The 17,919-nt window shown below is 40.5% G+C and overlaps 1 protein-coding gene across 1 annotated transcript; it reads left to right on the forward strand.

The window, feature by feature from the left end:
- The first annotated feature begins 1,989 nt into the window (after window positions 1–1,989).
- LOC306744322 (dysbindin-A-like) lies at window positions 1,990–11,495 on the forward strand. Its single transcript, XM_079226940.1, has 10 exons — window positions 1,990–2,251; window positions 4,826–4,879; window positions 5,077–5,127; window positions 5,443–5,503; window positions 6,576–6,708; window positions 6,920–7,052; window positions 7,488–7,510; window positions 8,923–9,069; window positions 9,855–9,986; window positions 10,095–11,495. The coding sequence occupies exons 1-10, from the start codon at window positions 2,166–2,168 to the stop codon at window positions 10,352–10,354; spliced, it is 1,080 nt and encodes a 359-aa protein (XP_079083066.1). The 5' UTR covers window positions 1,990–2,165; the 3' UTR covers window positions 10,355–11,495.
- Window positions 11,496–17,919: the final 6,424 nt, after the last annotated feature.

Below are 17,919 nucleotides of genomic sequence, written 5' to 3' on the forward strand. Positions count from 1 at the left end.
TTGCATATTTATCTGCTGGGGTGCGTTTAATTAATTTAAACTGAGGCAACATACTGCAACAAGAAAATGCCATCCTGAAAATATTAACCTTAACACTGAAAGGAATAATTCACTCACAAAGTGTTTTACTCACCCAGTGTTATCTTGAATTCTTAAAGAACAATTTGTTTTTCTCGCATGCCAAAATTAGATCGCATTCAATTTAGAAAAATCTTTTCAATCCTTTGTCAGGAGGTTTTTGATAAGCGTTATGAAATGGTAAAAATACATTATGTAAGGGTTGGATGATGAGGAGGAGCTCCTGTTCCTAGAATCAGCAAGGTTGTTGTTGTAACAGATGCAAGATACTACGAATGTTATTGCGATCGCTGTAAACTGATCAAACTGACTATGATATGCTCTCTTGAGGCCTCAGCCCTCGTTCTTTTATTTGACAGCAGTTACAGATGCTCAAGCTCTTCAGTGGGAAGAGGAATGCATTGAGTGGAACGATGCTGGTCCTGGTCATGTTTTTGGTTATCATCTTTTGAATTAACAGTTTTGTCGCATTACAATTTTAAAAGTCAACAAGTCAACACTTCTAGGTGTACATTGGGTTGTGTAGGGTTTCATAAACCTTTGTATTCATATTTTTATGATCAGATTATAATCTGCGTATAAACCATAACACCGAAGTCTGTTTTTTCAACAAAAAGGTATATGAGACATTGTTCATGGGATAACGTTTGAAGCTGAACAATGAGATGGTATAGCTTTGTACTCTGTGACAATCCCTTGGTTTTACTTATATATTCCTTCTTTAATTTATATTTCAACCGTTTAATAAAGTTATACTTTTAACCGGGTTGTCTGCGTTTATGTCGTCTGCATGACTCAACACTGTAAGAACACGCGGACGAAGTATTTAAGATGCGCTGTTTTTATTCCATCTTCGGAACATTGTAGTTTCACCGATGCAGACCCACGTCAATAACATCATAACTAGTTTAGTGAAAGTGGAGTCGGATTCGCTAAACACCGTCGCTAACTTCGTAATTCTCTTTCCCACCTTTCCTTGACCCCGTAACATTTTGCACAGAGGTCAAGGAAAAGTGGTTCATAGAGGTCATTTTTGCACCGCCGTCATCATCTAAACACCAAAATGAGGATATGTTTCGGAGGAATGGTGCACTTGCATGCGCTTGGAGAATATATGACAATGTATGACAGGCTGACTTATGTCGGGGTTTCATTCTGTGTAAGGACCAGGTTTGACCCACAAAAAACCCACAATACATTTTTTTTTAAAGCATTACAAAATGGTAAATAAACCATGTCCATCAAGTGATGGAGACAAAAAAACGCTTGACAAGCATCTTGTTTTTCTTGTAAAATAAAATTATGGTTTTCTGTTCAGATTCACTGGGGGCCACTGTGGCCCATTGTACCAGCTAGCTAGATATGGTGTTCTGCAAGGTAACTTGAGTGGGTGCTATAAAGCACTATTGCAGTATCTTAGAATGACAAGGATTATTGAGAGAATATGAGCCCAGGGTTTATTTATTTGGGTTGGTTTGTTCTGGTTTGGCTTGTTGAAGCTAAACAAATGTGTGTATATATATATATATTTCTTTTATTTGATTTTTGATTTTTGTTTTGTTGTTGGTTGTTATTTTATTTAGTAGTGTTATTAGTTGATAGGGCAAGCGCTAGACATCCTGATCCACACTCGATACCAGTTGGTGGCGCTAATGCACCAAACAGTTGTTTGCTAACCGCCGATACGCCGTAAAGAAGAAGAAGAAGAACCAACCCTGACACAGTACTGTAATGCACCGACACAGACAGAGGGGGCGCTGTTGCGCAGCTAGAGATGACTTCTGCCCTCATCACAACATAAAGTAGAAGAAGGGGTTCATGTTTTTGTCCAGCCTGCCTTTTAGGCAGCTTTTCCACTCGGTCAGACTTTATCTGCCTTCGTAAACATATATATGTTTTGCTACAGCAGACATAAATCGTCTATAACGTATTGCATCAGGTGTCCAATGTGTGGGAGTCACCAGACTCGAGTTCAGGACAAACTCGCAGACGAGTACCAGAGCGAGTAGCTCGTTTACAGCTAGCTGGCCAGTGCACCAGTCGTGTTGACAGACAGTTAAAGCCAAAGCTCACGTTACTGTTTTTAGATGTTAAAGAAACCGGAATTGAGAGGAATCATGTTTGAAAACTTCAGAGAAAGACTTCACATGGTCCAGCAGGATTTCACAACGGGGTTGGTCTGCATTCTGACATAACATTATCTCTGCTCTAGCTAGCTGTCATAACCCCCACTATGGGCATCGTTAGCCTGTATGGTTAGCTTAGATGTGTGTGATGAAACAATTAAGATGCGACTAGCAGTTTTGTTGGCTAATGTTATGTTAGCTAACGTCCCAGCCCTCATTCTGCTGTTGTACCTTTTACATGGAGAGCTTTAACTTAATTTGTGTTACGTTTCCCTCGCTGAATGTAAAACAAGTGTGCTGCTTGCTAGTTAAATGTATTGGCGATGTTATTTGCAACGTAACTCCGTTGAGCTTCGGTTTCCTGGTCGTCCTAGCTGCTAGCTCGGTCCTAGCTGCTCCTGGTTATTGCTCACAGCTGACTGTCATGTGACGACTTTTGTTTTTCTACTCTGAGAGGACGGTGAAGACGTGCTGCTATAAACGTATCAATAATGACGAATGTGTATCAACAGGGTTCCTACACATTTTGACCAATGGATTTCTATGACTTTAAACCAAATTTCCATGACTTTTCACCAAATGTCCATGACCAAACATTTTGTGAAATCTCGGTGTAAACATGAAAAAGTGATTTAAATGTAGTTTTTAAACTAAATATGAGAATACAAAGCATACAGTAAACCTTAAATAACCCGAATGAGAGACAATAGTTTGATTATATAAATGTTTATTCTTTTAGAGGCCTGGAAATAACCATTTTAAAATTCCATGACCGTAAGAACCCTGTATCAATAACTAATTGGCCTATTGGATTACAAATATGTGTGAATTCTAAAAGCCCACCTTCCACAATATACTGAAATCGAGCTCCTACAAAGTTCTGAGCCCTTTTCAAAAGACTGCGGTCAAAGTTTTTTCAGTGATTGTAAATTATGAATTTGTAATTAAAACATGTCCTTCATTGGTTAGCTAACTTTCCACTGGATTCTTGTTCACGAGGACCCCTGCTATGTCCATGTCTATTTACACTAGATTTTACTGTGCAGTTTTTTAGGTAATTAAATGCAAAGTCAGCTCAAATTAAATTATGATATTGATCATTTCCCAATATTTGAACCGTCATATAAAAATAACCTTAAAAGGCCTTTTAAGGATCTGTGATTCTGACCTCATACTATGGTGTTCGGCCTATTTATCGAATACCAGGGATTATGGCCAGCCCAATCCCCGGACCTTAATCCAATAGAAAACCTGTGCGGTAACATAAAAAATGCTATTTCTGAGGCAAAACCAAGAAAAGCAGAGGAATTGTGGAATGTAGTCCAATCGTCTTGGCCTGGAATCCCTGTTAACAGGTGCCAGAAGATGGTCGACTCAATGCAACACAGATGTGAAGGAGATCTCAGCAACAGTGGTTATACGACTACATCAGAATCAGAATCATTGGCCATGTACACATAGATGCAATTTGACTCCGGGTACACATTGCTCTCGTCGTACTTATGATATACAAATAAAGCTAGGACGAAATATAAAAAAGACATTAAAGACAACAGAGTAGAACACAGAAACTAAGAATCAACGTTAACATTTAACTAGTATGTACAATATAAATATATATATCAAATAATACATATGAACAATGACAATGGAAACTGAATTTGAGATATTAGTGCAGAAAGGTGGTAGTAGTGCAGATGGAGGTGTCTGAATAATTGTTCATCAGAGTGACAACCAGTGGAAAGAAGCTGTTCCTGTGTCTTCTGGTTTTGGTTTACTGGTTTACTCATCACAGTCCTGATGAGGCCGATGAGCGTTGTCGTCTGCGAACTTCAGGAGTTTAACTGAGGTGCAGTAGTTCAGTGATTCACAGGAAAGCCAAATCTTCAAGCATTTTTCAGTTCATACAGTAAATATTTGAGTTTGTAAAGACAAATGCAGACACTGCTATTTATTTGAACAGCCTAATATTCCCTTTTCTTCACTTCCTGTAAAGTAATAACAAATTTCAGAACTTTTTTTCTTCCTGTTTTGATTTGGAATAGAATTTGCATTGTTCCCAATGTATGGAAATAAAAGAAATTATAAGGATTTGGGGTGTTACTCCCTTTTTTTAAACGCACTGCTATTATTTTGAACACAACTGTAGGTCTATCTCCGACGATTTTTGGGCTATCCAAAGCCCCTTTACCGTAACACCAGGAATAGACGATCATTACATTTCAAGCAGCGGCTCACTTGACCGAGGTTCTGCGGATGGCGGCTCACTTGACCGAGGTTCTGCGGATGGCGGCTCACTTGACCGCAGTTTCAAAAGCTGCCCTGCAGCCTTCATATCTGTGTTGGGTCCTAGACACATTCTAGCTAACAGAATTATTGTTACTTCTGTGTCTATACTGTATATCAAGTGTCTTTGAACCCACTGAACCCCAGTTACTGGTTAGTCCAGTACCTTGCATGCTAGCCTGCAGCCTTCTGTGGAAGTCGAATCTACGGCACACTGCGGCGCATTTTTTTAAAAGTGCTACAAATGCTGTGATATACTATGTTTCTAAATTGGTGTGCAAAGGCTAAATCCTAGCTGAACCGTTCTCTGTGTCTCTTAACTTTCCTCCTTCCAGCTTCAAGACCCTTGGAGACAAATCCAGAGATACAAAAATCAGGAGGAAGCCCCGGTGAGTCGGTAACAATAACCGACTACATATTTTGATTGTCAGTGACTTCACCAATCTTGAGACACCTATGAAAGAATCTCATGGGGAAACCTTTGACTTTGTCTTTTCTCTAGTGGTCTGCAATGAGATATGTTTCAGTCTCTGACTTGTATGAATGCTCACATTATTCATTCATTATTTTCCTGTCTGTTGTTCAGGTTTGAAGAAAGCCTTCCTCATTTCAGCGCTGGACTGGACATTCTCAGCAGGTCTACACACACACACACACACACACACGCCCTGTACTTCCGTCTTTGCACGGACACTGACATAATGCATTCCCTAGCCCTTACCTTAACCATCACAACTAAACGTCTAACCCTAAACCTAGTTATAACCCGATCCTTAAAACCAAATCTGAACCCTCAAACTGGCAAAAATGTCCTTTCCAAAGATTCTGTGGTTGATTTAAGAATTTGTTACGGTCCTCACTATGTAGCAAGTACAAGAAAAGACACAGTCAATTTCCAAAAGCTTAGTGTATATGGAGGGTGTGTTTATGTATATACAATGTGTTTCTTTAGGTATGAGGAGAGCTGGTTTCTGCTCCATAAAAGAACCAAAGACTGCGCTCAGCCTGCAGAGGTAGGACCAGAAAACTGTGTTCTTTAGACGGCGTTCATGATTCACAATGCACAAGGAAGCGTCTTCTGGGGACGGTCGTGTGTTAATGGGTCTTGAACATCAGATACAAAATAACACATGTACACGTCTTTGTCGTGGCAGCGGGTTCACAGAATACTGTCAGACATTAAATGTAGGCACGCCATAGAAACTTGTTTTTTAAACTCAAATATCTCATTATTGTAGAGAAATGCTCGTCCGCACATGTTTTTTAACACCGTTTGCTAAAGCTGAGCTGGGTCAAACTACAGAATTACCTACATTTAATGGACCAACATATTTATCAATTAATTAGGAGAAAGTAAGCGGCAGAGCAGCTAAAAGTGAAAATAATCAATATCTGCTTTTACATTCCGCCCTGATTAAACAACAGCAGGGGAAATGTTGTTATCTTTTAGAAGACTTTCATACAAAGAAAAGTTAGCTGTTGCTAACGTCAGTAACTTAATTAGAAAACTTTGGCGTTTTTCAACCTGGACCCTATCTTTCCGTGTTTTGTGACTAATGGCGACAACAGTTTTTGAAATTGGTCCACTCAAAGGGCTTTTGCCAATGACGGGCTCAGCTTGTTCTTAGTGTCTCATATTCAGATTTCACAAGGAGACCTTTCCTTGAGCAGTACTTCTTGGACACAGTAACAAACAGACCGGATCAAGCGAAAGGTAAAGAAAAAACATCTAATTTCTCTATAGCGTTCTTTCCATAATGTTGACAGAGACTTATAATAGCAATCTGAGCCTGTCGGTGGCAAAAACAAGCACTTTTTGTGGATGCACTGTGCAATTGCCCATCGCAGCTTGTTTTGCCGGTTATGTCGGTCACAGCGCTCTCCTTCAGTATTGGAATGATTTTAAAAAAGTTGTGGTCCCCATCGACAAATAAAGAAACACGGGAGAATAGGTTTAAAAAAAGAAAAAAAAAATCCTCATAAAGCCCTCTTTATAGTCAAACGGTAATCAAAGCTGGTTGAAAGCTTTGATTACAGTGACAGGAGCTCTCTCTCTCTCTCCCCCTCTCTCTTTCTCTCTCTCAGGCAGTGGATGGCGACATAGTGATGCTCTCAGCACACTGGGAGAAAAGAAGAACAGCTTTGACTCAGCTACAGGAACAGCTGCAAAGCTTGCCGGCCTTCATCAGTGAACTAGATGCCGTCACTGCTAACATAGGTATGGAGTTTCATTCCTGTCTTATGAAGCCAGTCCCCAACAACAACAAAACTACAGAAATGTAATCATGCTAACCGTGTACATTTTTATTTAATCCGCTTTTACACTTAATTACACATATTGTTTTAGGTGATTGCGTTAAAGTTAATATGAACGCAGAGGATGAAAAGTAAGACTCTGTTGTACTAAATATGATCGCGTGTGTCTGCAGCTCATTTGGAAGGTGACTTTGAGGAGATGGAAAGCCGAATGGTCTACCTGGAGACTCTGTGTTGTCAGTGTGAACAACAGACGGTCAAACAACATCACGTCAACCAACTAGAAGGCTATAAGAAAAAGAAGAGGTAGGAGATGTGCATGGATTTTCAAATGTGCGAGCAGAGCTCATTATTGACCCTCAACACTTTTGGAGTACCAACTGAATTGTGTTTTTTTTACACCTAGTGTCAAAAACTGTGAGGTGCTTAAAGTTGGCTTCATTGCTGGGTCAGATTTGTATTTGTTACTACTTTGATCATGGAAGTCCTTAATCAAGTTATCACAAAGTAATTTTGTACTATTGTCCAGCATATATTTTGACCTACGAGAAAATAGTTTTTGAAAAGAAAACTCTGACTAGAACTGAACCTTGCATTGGCACTGATTTTGAAATAGTTGGTTGCAATGCTACACATTGGTCCTTTTTAAAAGTTTGTATCATTGTCATGACAAGACAGGAACTAAAACAAACAATCAATGTTTCTTTAGAGTAACATAATGCTCACTTTGTCTTGTAACAGGAGGGAGATGGAGGTGCTGGAAGGTGAGCTGCTGTACTCTCATTATGAAAAATAGCTGAAAATACAGAAAAGGGAAACTACCTGCTGAAGTGTTGAAGCCCAACAGCATTGAACTGAACTGCTGAAAACCCTTGTAGCTGAAATGTATAACTGCAAAGGTTGGAAGCAAAACTGCATCATCTAAAGAATCCAAGAGATCAATTAAAAGCTGGAACCTAAACGGTTTTAGCAGAAGTAGTATTAGCATTTGCATTTACAGTAGTAGTATATTTAGTTGTAATAACAGTTGGAGGAGTAGCAGCAGCAGCAAGGCACGTTTGGGGTCTCAGCAGACCTGCAGCTTTCAGGGACCTTGTTCCAGATGTGTGGAGCAGAAAAGCTGAACGCTGCTTCTCCATGTTTAGTTCTGACTCTTGGAACAGAAAGTAGACCCGTAGCAGACGACCTGAGGGGCCGGGATGTTTCATAAGGTAGCATCAGATCACAAACGTATTTAGGCCCTAAACTATTCAGTGCTTTATAAACCAGCAGCAGGATTTTAGTAGCGCTAGTCATAGTTCTAGTAGTAGTAGAAATACTAGCAGCAGTGGTCACAGTATTGGTAAGATAACTATAAGTATTTAAAACAAATCCTCATTTGTTTCATGTTAAGATTGGATTTCGTAACACAACATTTCCTAGGTTTTGACCTAAAACCATTTAAGACAATTTTCACTCTTCATACACCTGTATGAAAAGTGAAAATTGTTGGTGGCAAAATACAATTTTTTTTTTCCCACAAGATTCTGAAGCTTCTGACATCATGTGCTGAGCTGCGCAATACATACCCATTATAAGGTCAGAACAGGTCTGAAAAAGCATAGCACATAAACAGTGACAGTTCATAAAGTATAAAAGATATTAAAAAGCTGAATCATACAGTAAAAGTTCAAGATGTTGTCAACTCACCAAAATTGGACAATAGAATATTGGAAAAACGCTGCCTGGTCTGATGAGTCTCGATTTCAGCTGAGACATCAGATGTTAGGGTCAGAAATTGGTGTAAACAACATGAAAGCATGGATCCATCCTGCCTTGTATCAACGGTTCAGGCTGCTGGTGGTGTAATGGTGAGGGGATATTTTCTTGGCATACTTTGGGCCCCTTTACCAATTGAGCATGCTTTAAACGCCACTGCCTACCGGAGTATTGTTGTTAACCATCCCTTTATGACAACAGTGTGCCCATCTAATGGCTACTTCCAGCAGGATAATGCACCATGTCACAAAGCTCAAATCAGCTCAAACTGGTTTCTTGAACAGCAGACAGACTAACTGACAAATTGCTGCTGGTAAAATGTTATGATGCAAAGTGTTTAGATTTTCTCTTTCACCTAAAATGGCCCCTCAAATGCCATCGTACTCTAGAGACTAGTGGATGTTTTTTTTTTTTTTAGTGGAACTGAATTCTGAGCATACTCAGAAGCTGGCCGAGCTGGAGCAGGCCACGCAGCAGAAACTGAGAGAACGACAGAAAGTCTATGAGGAAGCCTTCCACCAAGACATGCAGCAGTACCTGTCCACCGGATACCTGCAGCACAGAGGTAAGGCTCTGGAGCGTCTCCTTCCTGTTAATATTAGACTATAAAACCATCAGTGGAAATAGAGATGTTTATGCATGTTAAAAGTTACAAGGACATGCTAACCAGTTTCACACTTCACACACTTTCACTTTAAATCACCAATTTAGTGTGATTAAATGCATTTTCAAATGTATAAACACAGCAGTCTTGTGTCATAGTCGGGGATTGGTACCTTAAAACTGTACTCAAGTAAAAGTACTAGTTGAGTAAAACTACAAATACCGGCCCCTCTTCGTATGTGGGTTGCACCCATGAAACATTTTTATTGGACGCAACCCACATACTCAGCACATACCCATTATATTGATCTGGTCAATATTAGGATAATGCATCAAAGCATTTGATAATATTCATGCCAAATTGAGTTTTTGATTGTGGGTCATGAAGTCAACCTGTAGGGGTTCATTCTCGCCGACTACATTACGTTAGTTATTCAAATTTTGTCCAAAGCGACTTGCAATAAGTTAATTCAACCAGGTCTACTCCCGAAGATTTGACTTTTTGTTTTTGTTATTAGCCAAAATGTGTAGAGTTTCTGCGGTCCGTATGTCAATGGGGAGCTCCTTCCACCATTGTGGAGCCAGGACAAAGACTTTGTAGAGCGGCGGCCGGGTGCCGAGGAGAGGGGCAGTGTGGGAGAACTTGAGGAGGTTGAAGTGTGTGTGTGTGTGTGTGTGTGTGTGTGTGTGTGTGTGTGTGTGTGTGTGTGTGTGTGTGTGTGTGCGTGTGCGTGTGTGTGCGCGCAGAGCCAACAGGAGCTGATGTGCGTGTTCTGGATCAGATGACAGTAACTAACTTATCGGACCAGGAGGCTCTGGATGACTTCCTCAACTCTGCTGAAGACAAGGACATTAGCACAGGATCATCACTGACCTCAGGTAACCCCAACTCATGTAGAGATGGATATTGTTCGGGTTTAATTACAGGGTTCTTACAGTCATGGAAAACCTGGAAAAGTCACGGAATTTTACAATGGTTATTTCCAGGTCCGGACCTCGAGTCTTGCTCTTCTGAATCTTCGAGGAGCCAATCAACCCGAGCCACTCCCTCAGTCAGCCAGGCGTCCAACCGGGACGCAGAGTGGGAGCAGGACGAGGAGGCGGCCGGCGAGGAGAGCGACGAGCCTCTGGTGCAGTCGGACGAAGAGGACGTCCAGCCGGACATGTCGTTGGTCAGCTTACAGGATGTTTGCGCGAGGAGGGGCTCCGACGAGAGCAACCCTGCAGAGGACCTGCCCTCCGGGTAACCTAGCAACCAGGCCATTGAAAACAGGGTAAACACTAACTACTGTTACCCCTGGTGCCCTCTTGTTTTGACTCGACACAGCCGACATGAGCAGCGCTTCACTGCCTGTTCCCTATGAGGTTTCAGATAGGGACATTTGTGCTGAGCTGTCACTCAGTAATGTTAACAAACTGAGACATCGTAGATTTGCCCTTTGATACCATTGATTAAAAAGATTTATAAAAAATATAGGATCTTCCAGCACCATTTTTTTCTTCCCGATTCGAATACCTGAACTTGCTGATAATGTGTACTGATCAGATACCAGTGCATTAACAATAAAAAAAAGTTAAACGGGTCATAATTCCCTCTCGAATACCTATTTGATATTGCTATGAAAACATCTCCTTCAAACTGTATTCAAGTTTCTAGCCCAAAACAAAATTTTACAAGATTACAATTGAACAAATCATAATAATGTTATAATTTACATTCGCCCAGTAGAAACTTTTACTCAATAGAGCTTGAACGCAGAATGGTGCTACTCAATGCAACCTTCGTTAATGTTAGCTGTTAGCTTCGTTAGCAGGGCAGTGCTGCCCACCGGCTGCTAACGGCTAACGTGCATTAGCTCTCCTCCTGCCGACTTCAACACAGATTTGTTCTTCACAATGTAGCAAATCAGGGCAAAAGAGTGTTTAACCAAAGGTGTGTAGTACTAGTTTGCACATGTGCAGAACCGATCCAGATGTACGGATCGGGAAGCGACTGACGCGTGTTGTTACTGTTCATCTGTAGCTTAAATGAAATGATTACGTGACATATGATCATGCATTCACTCTATGTACCTGATCCAACATTTCAGAGGCATTTCTGATAGTGGTATCAAAATTAAACATGACAGTTGCCACAGTGCCAACAAGTTGTTTGAGTGTACAGGAATCTCTAAAAAATGTTAAGTTCAGGCCAATCTATCTGTAGGAAATGTTGTATAGAAGTTACATCATTTAACTGTTAAAGTCCTCAATATACAGATTTATTGTATTCCCCTTTTGTGCATGGCGCTGGTACAACGACCATACTGTACTTACAGGGCAGTATATATGTACACCTCTCTGCTTGCGGCCTTGATGACGCGTCAATCTCACAATAAAGTTCTGTAAACTACCAGTGTGGCTGGAGAGTTTGTCCTCATTAGACTTTTTTCCCTCCTCTCTGCACGGCAGAAGTTGTGCCTGCGGGATGTGCTAACAAGCTGTAACAAAAAAAAGATCTTCTGTACTGAAAGACAACAATCACATACATTATATTTGTAATTAATATAATTACATGATCAAAATAATACAGAATAACACCAGATAGATCCTTCAACATTTATGTATTGGATTTTATTTAAACACGACTATCAGCACAAGGTTTTTACCTGACAATCAGATAAATTAGCCTTTTTCTCCTTAATCAATACAAATGCTAATCTCTCTGTGTATCATATACGTATATATGTCTCGTTTTGCTTTTAACAACCCGTCTAGGTTTCTCAAAAAGTAATTTACACAAAGCAGACTCTGACTAACTTTTTTTTAACTAAACATGACCACAAAACATGTATAATTAAGCTTTGTGTTTAGCTGTCACACGGCTGGTCCCTGGTCAACCTCAGTAACTGCAACTCCGGCTTCAAATCTTTTGTGACTCAACCCAACACTAAACTTTTTTTTCCAGTGGCGGAAGAAGCGTTCAGAACACGCCATCTTTATTCAATCTAGCTCAAGAATATCTCCAAACCTGGACAAATAGAATCAAACCACTGCTTACTGTTGATTGTACAATTTATAGCCTAAAGTATTTTGACAGTCCTGTCGACATTATTATTCTAACGTTAAATTCAACAAAATTTGACAAAGCAGCCATCACAGTACGTTTAACATAGATATACATAATTTGGTAGGCTTATGTAACACATTTAAACTGTAACTTAAAAATAACTTGTGGCCGTTTTGTGTGATTTTTTTTTTTCCGTTGATTTTTGTTTATTTCTATTGGCACTGCACGTCAACGAACTCCTGATGAAGGGAATTTATCAGATCTACTTCAAATGTATTATGTTGATGCATGTTGCCTAGTGACATACAATGAATACAGGAAGTGGTGGAATGTTTGCAAAGCATAATTTCCAGCGTCTCTCTACCTCCTTCTGCTTCATGGATCAAGTTTATCTGGATCGTGGACCATGTCTACTACTCATTATATGAATAATTTCTGTCCTATTCATGTAATGTGCTGTAACTCTGTTACGTTGTTCATTCTGTACACATGACATCTATTGCTTCTGTCCATCCGGGGAGAGGGATCCTCCTCTGTTGCTCTCCTGAAGGTTTCTTCCTTTTTCCCTGTGAAAGGGTTTTTACTATCTTTATTTGGGGAGTTTTTCCTGATCCGATGTGAGGACCTGGGACAGGGATGTCGTATGTGTACAGATTGTAAAGCCCTCCGAGGATAATTTGTATTTGTGATTTTGGGCTATACAAAATAAACTGGATTGAATTGAATGTTAAAAAAACACATTATTTTTCTCATACGGTCTATCTTTAAGCACCCCTTCGCCAAAAAGCCCAGTCTGCTCTGATTGGCTTGCAAGAATAATTGAGTTTTCATGACATGTCCGCTTCAATGTGGAATAAATGTATGTAGCCTTGCTTAGTTTGGAAAAATGCCTCATGAGAAAATATAGCATGTGACAGTACATTTCCCTCTGAAATGAAGTAAAGCACAAGTATAAAGTAGCATGTAACTTGCAGTACTCAAGTTTAGCACTGCATGTCTTCATCATAACAGTGGACCAGCTCAGTAATTATTTTTAAAATAGAGTAGAAATGATGCATGGTGATGGTCACTATGATGTGGAGCAATCACAGACTCAACAAACAGGGACGTTGCTGACATGCGTTTAATGATCATTAGAAAATCCGTAATAAGACACTGTAAGAGTTTGAAGCAAAAGCTGAATATTGGAAGATGCATGAAGGCAGAATTCATAAACAAAGCGGTCTTAGTTGTTATTATGATCTGGAATTAATAGTAAGCAAGGAGACTTAAAAGTAACAGAAAATAGTCAGATTATTTTATTGTTGGATATTTATTTATAGAATTACCAGCAAACATGCTACCTATGTTAGCAAGATGTCGAATATAGCTAGAAAATGTTGTCCATATCACCCTGCGTTAGTTTCAATAGGAAGAGAGCTTTAAGATCAGATTTGTGATAAATGAACTATATCTTTAATTGTAAAAACAACATTTTCTGTAGCTTTTGTACGTGAATATAGCGGTTATAGAATTATAATAAAAGCTTTTAGTATAAACACAACATTGCTGTGTATATTCTCAGATGAAGTTGGTTGCTGCTCTATTCTGCTTTGTAGCAACCCCTCACTCCCTTCAGCACTCCACAGCTTTCCTTTCCTTTGCAGGGTTTGTCCTTACAGGCCACCATCCCTCCGCTGCACAAACAGACGCGCTGGCAGTCGTTTTCAGGGTAGAACTTCTGACCCGACACGATGTACCGGCCGTTGAAGTTGCAGCCGCAACCAGCCAGTGGCACGCAGCGATCCTGGAAGGTCAAAGTTCAGTCAGGAGACTGTCACTGTTGCATTACCCGTCTGAATGTAACTACTGGACAGCCAACATGGCCAGGCTTCGGTTTTGGGTCTATGACGTTAAAGTCCATTCTCCCCATTTCTCCAATTTCATATTTTTAAACTGAAAGTTGTTGAAACAGTTTCTTTTCTACAGTATAGTTTAACCGTGTATTTAAACCATCTCACCGAGGCTGTTAATGTTAATTAAGTGGTTTAGTTGCCAGGAGCACAGTTTGCCGAATCTCATTATTTTAGGGACTCAGTTTTGACTCTAATTTATTTCATGCCGTCCCAACTGTCACCTTGTCAGGGTGCAATATGCAAAACACATAACAGGATTGGGTATACATGGGATAAAACTAAAGCTGTCTAGGGTATGGATATTGGGAGAAACTATTCCATAAGAAGTTTTGGAAGATACAGCTTTGCTTATACTCACCTCTTTTTTTTTCTGTATTGGACATTAGTTCAAAAATAGTATGTGTCGTATGTGTACAGATTGTAAATTTGTGATTTTGGGCTATACAAAATAAATGTAATGTAATTATTTGATGAAAGTCATGTGTCATTGTAAGAAGGTCAGGGCAGTGTGTAGGATTACCTCACTCAGAAGGAAACCGGGGTTACACACACAGCCCTCGCTTGGCGGGGACTCACACTTGGCGGGTGGAGATTGAGAGCTGCAGCTGATCGGACAGCCAGGAGCCGCGACACTGTACACACTTTTGGCGGCACAATGCATCCCTGAGACACACACACACACACACACAGAATAGCGTTCAGATCACACACGCACAAACACAAGACCAATCAACCGTGCACGGCCATGTCTCAGAGCGCTTACAGCAGAGGCGCCTCGTCCGCCATGACTTCACGCAGCCTCCGTTTCTCTGACACTCCTCTACGTAGTTGCCGATGATGTCGCAGGCCGCTTGCTGTTTGCCTTCATTAAGCACCATGTCGTAGATGCAGTCGTCCCGGTACTGCTTGGCATCTACTCGGCTTAAGCAGTCAGCCATGGGTCCGTCCTTTGCTGTGATGACATCACAGACTGACGTGTAGGCGGGGGGCTTGAAGTCGGGGGGCAGGGGCTGAGCGCAGTCTTTACCTGGCAGCACAAAGACATCGATACACAGCTGCTATCATCTGCCATTGATGCAGTCTGTACACCAGCTCTGTGAAGCATGCTAATCTTTACATGAATGATAACAAAAAATAACCGTGTAATTGAATCCATTCATTGTGTAAATGGCAGTGCAGATCATAGAGCCCCTAGTTTGTAAAGCATCTCCAGTTCGGTCCAACCGAGTAAGACTGACATTGTGTCTTTAACATAAAAGTGACTGAAAAAATTCTGTGAAAATAGAACACAATTACAGGATTAAAGTCGAAAATGAACGAGATAAAAACATGCGCATTCTCTGAGATTAAAGTGGCAAATTTACAGGAAAATCTATAACGCAATTATAAATTCATACATTTATGCGAAAACACTTGTGGACCGGAAAGATACATATACATATGTATTTCATTAACATAAATAAATACTAACATTTCACTACAACTTCCATCTTTGACTCCACAAAGGTGTTTCTCTTTTATTTTAGCACATAGTGTTTTTTTCATAAATCTATGACTTCCTAATTTGCAACTTTAATCTCAGAGAATATGCAAGTTTGGTATATTTGGTATATTTACGACTTTAATATCGAACATTGTGACATTAACCCCCTCCCCCGGCTCCATGATAATATTGTTTGTTTACCTACTATCTACCTACCTAATACGCTCTACTAAAGGTTCAGAGCATAATAGTGAAAATAAATAACACTGCATCAGCTGCTTACAGTCCCGGGAGCAGCCATCCACGTCCGCCACCCACTGGCTCACTCCAAAGTCATTGGCGTTGGAGGCCAACTTCCCATTGGGCAACGCCAGGTCATCAGCAGGGTCACCATTGAAGTTTCCACAAAGACCACAGGTTGCATTGTGATAACTAGTCGCCAGCTCCACCCTCACTGAACTCGCAAAGTCAAAGGAGACCTTTAACAATGGAAAAAAAAGGGAAAGTTATATCAAAGTTCAAGCTGAGGCAGATTGGCAGGTAGCATTAAGTCACCTTCACTGAAACAGACACTCCTTAACTCCTTGAGGAGTAACACTGTTCATTTGCGTGTATTATACATTCTTAATGATACAATGCTGGTTAAAAAAAACATACAAAACTTTCTCTTTGAGCACATAAATGAGCGATTTGAAAATATTTTAGAATTTAGATAATTGACAGTATATAACACAGTCCTCATCATCCTTACATTTGGAAATAATTACCTTATTGGCTTTGCTTTCTCAGCTTCCTATTATTAAAATGCCTTATAACGGGATATGTTTTTATTTATTTTTTCCCTTAAGATCGCAAAAAATTATTTGCAATGTTTTTGCATACAATCTTTTTTTTAATTTTCTTTTATATATAATCATTCATCTTTTCTTCCTAGAAAAGAAAATAGGACCTATGTTTTTTTAAGTTAGTACCAACCAATATAATCATGACAATATTATCATGACAACTTTTAGCGACAGCCACAGTCCTCTGGAGCTACATTCTAAGCCTTTTAAACCATCCATCAAATGTGATATAGTTCCCTCTTGTTATCACCACTCAAAGGTGTTATAGATGCTTCATCAATGGCGGTGTATGCTTTGGTGTTTATACCTTCAGAAAGTTGGTCTCAAGGACAGCCAGTCTGTTTTTCCTGTGTACCTCGACCGCGGACTGATTGGATGAATTGCTGAAGGGTAAGGAGTTTACAAGCCCGTTAACCTGCATAAAATACACACACACACACACACACACACACACACACACACACACACACACACACACACACACACACACACACACACACATAAAAGGCTGATCAGACTTTTTTCATGTGGGTACATAGTGGCACAGATTAAAATGCCACACAACAGCCACACAGTTGAAACAAGTCACAAAAGTAACGCCATGCAAAAATTTGTTCCACATGTGGTGTGAGCACAGCAATTCACATTCTCCACTCATTTAAACATTGTGTATAGTTATTATAATATCATCATGCTCAGCTTATTCTGCTGCCTTTTAATATCCTAAAAAAGAGCTACAAGCCTTCATAATAAAAGTCGCCATAGAAAAAATCTTATCTCGACTAAGCTGTCCACATTTGATTTCCACAGCACCCCTCAGAGTAGGTGTGTGTGTGTGTGTGTGTGTGTGTGTGTGTGTGTGTGTGTGTGTGTGTGTGTGTGTGTGTGTGTGTGTGTGTGTTCCTTACCAGCACACTGCCTGGGAAGTCCACTGACAGTGTGTACGTGTTGCCATATACATTAACAGTCACCACTTGAGCATAAGACACTCTCTTATTGCCACGGTTGTTATTCTCCAGGTTGACCTGCAATCAAACCAAAAGAGGAGTCACAGATATTTCTTCTTTTGACATAGATGTACAGGTACAAGGAGGAGACAAATATTCAGATATTTTACTAAAGTAAAAGCAGAAATATCCAATATAAACACAAGGGAAAAGCCTGTATTTAAAATACGGGCGGTGGTTGGAGAGCTTTGTGGTGCTCTGTGCTGTTTGGTGGTCAGCTCACCTCAAAGTGCGTCAGACCCGTGGCGTCTCCACACACACTGGCCAGCCTGTAGACGCAGTCGCCCTGAAAGTCAAACCTGCGTCCGTCGAAGGTGTTGAAGTGCGGATCTCCGTGCGCGCTGCACGTCTCAAAGCCGACCGGGTAGCAGTCTTGGACTCCGTTCACGACGCCGCACCTCTCTCCGGTTCGACAGCCGGTCGGCTCGCATTTCACCTTCTGGGTCGCCGCGTCACACACACATTTCTCCTCGCACAGCGAGTTGGTCCAGAAGGTCTCACCCGGCAGGTAGTAACGGTCGTCGTGGTTACAG

This window comes from Taurulus bubalis, assembly GCF_910589615.1.
Source record: "Taurulus bubalis genome assembly, chromosome: 12".
Taxonomy (NCBI): Eukaryota; Metazoa; Chordata; class Actinopteri; order Perciformes; family Cottidae; genus Taurulus; species Taurulus bubalis.

Bases quoted from the DNA above. Each gene is read 5' to 3' on its own strand.
- LOC306744322 (XM_079226940.1), top strand. From the start codon at position 2,166: ATGTTAAAGAAACCGGAATTGAGAGGAATCATGTTTGAAAACTTCAGA. The intron at 4,880-5,076 runs GTGAGTCGGTAA...TCTGTTGTTCAG, and splicing joins AAAATCAGGAGGAAGCCCCG to GTTTGAAGAAAGCCTTCCTC. The intron at 5,504-6,575 runs GTAGGACCAGAA...TCTCTCTCTCAG, and splicing joins ACTGCGCTCAGCCTGCAGAG to GCAGTGGATGGCGACATAGT.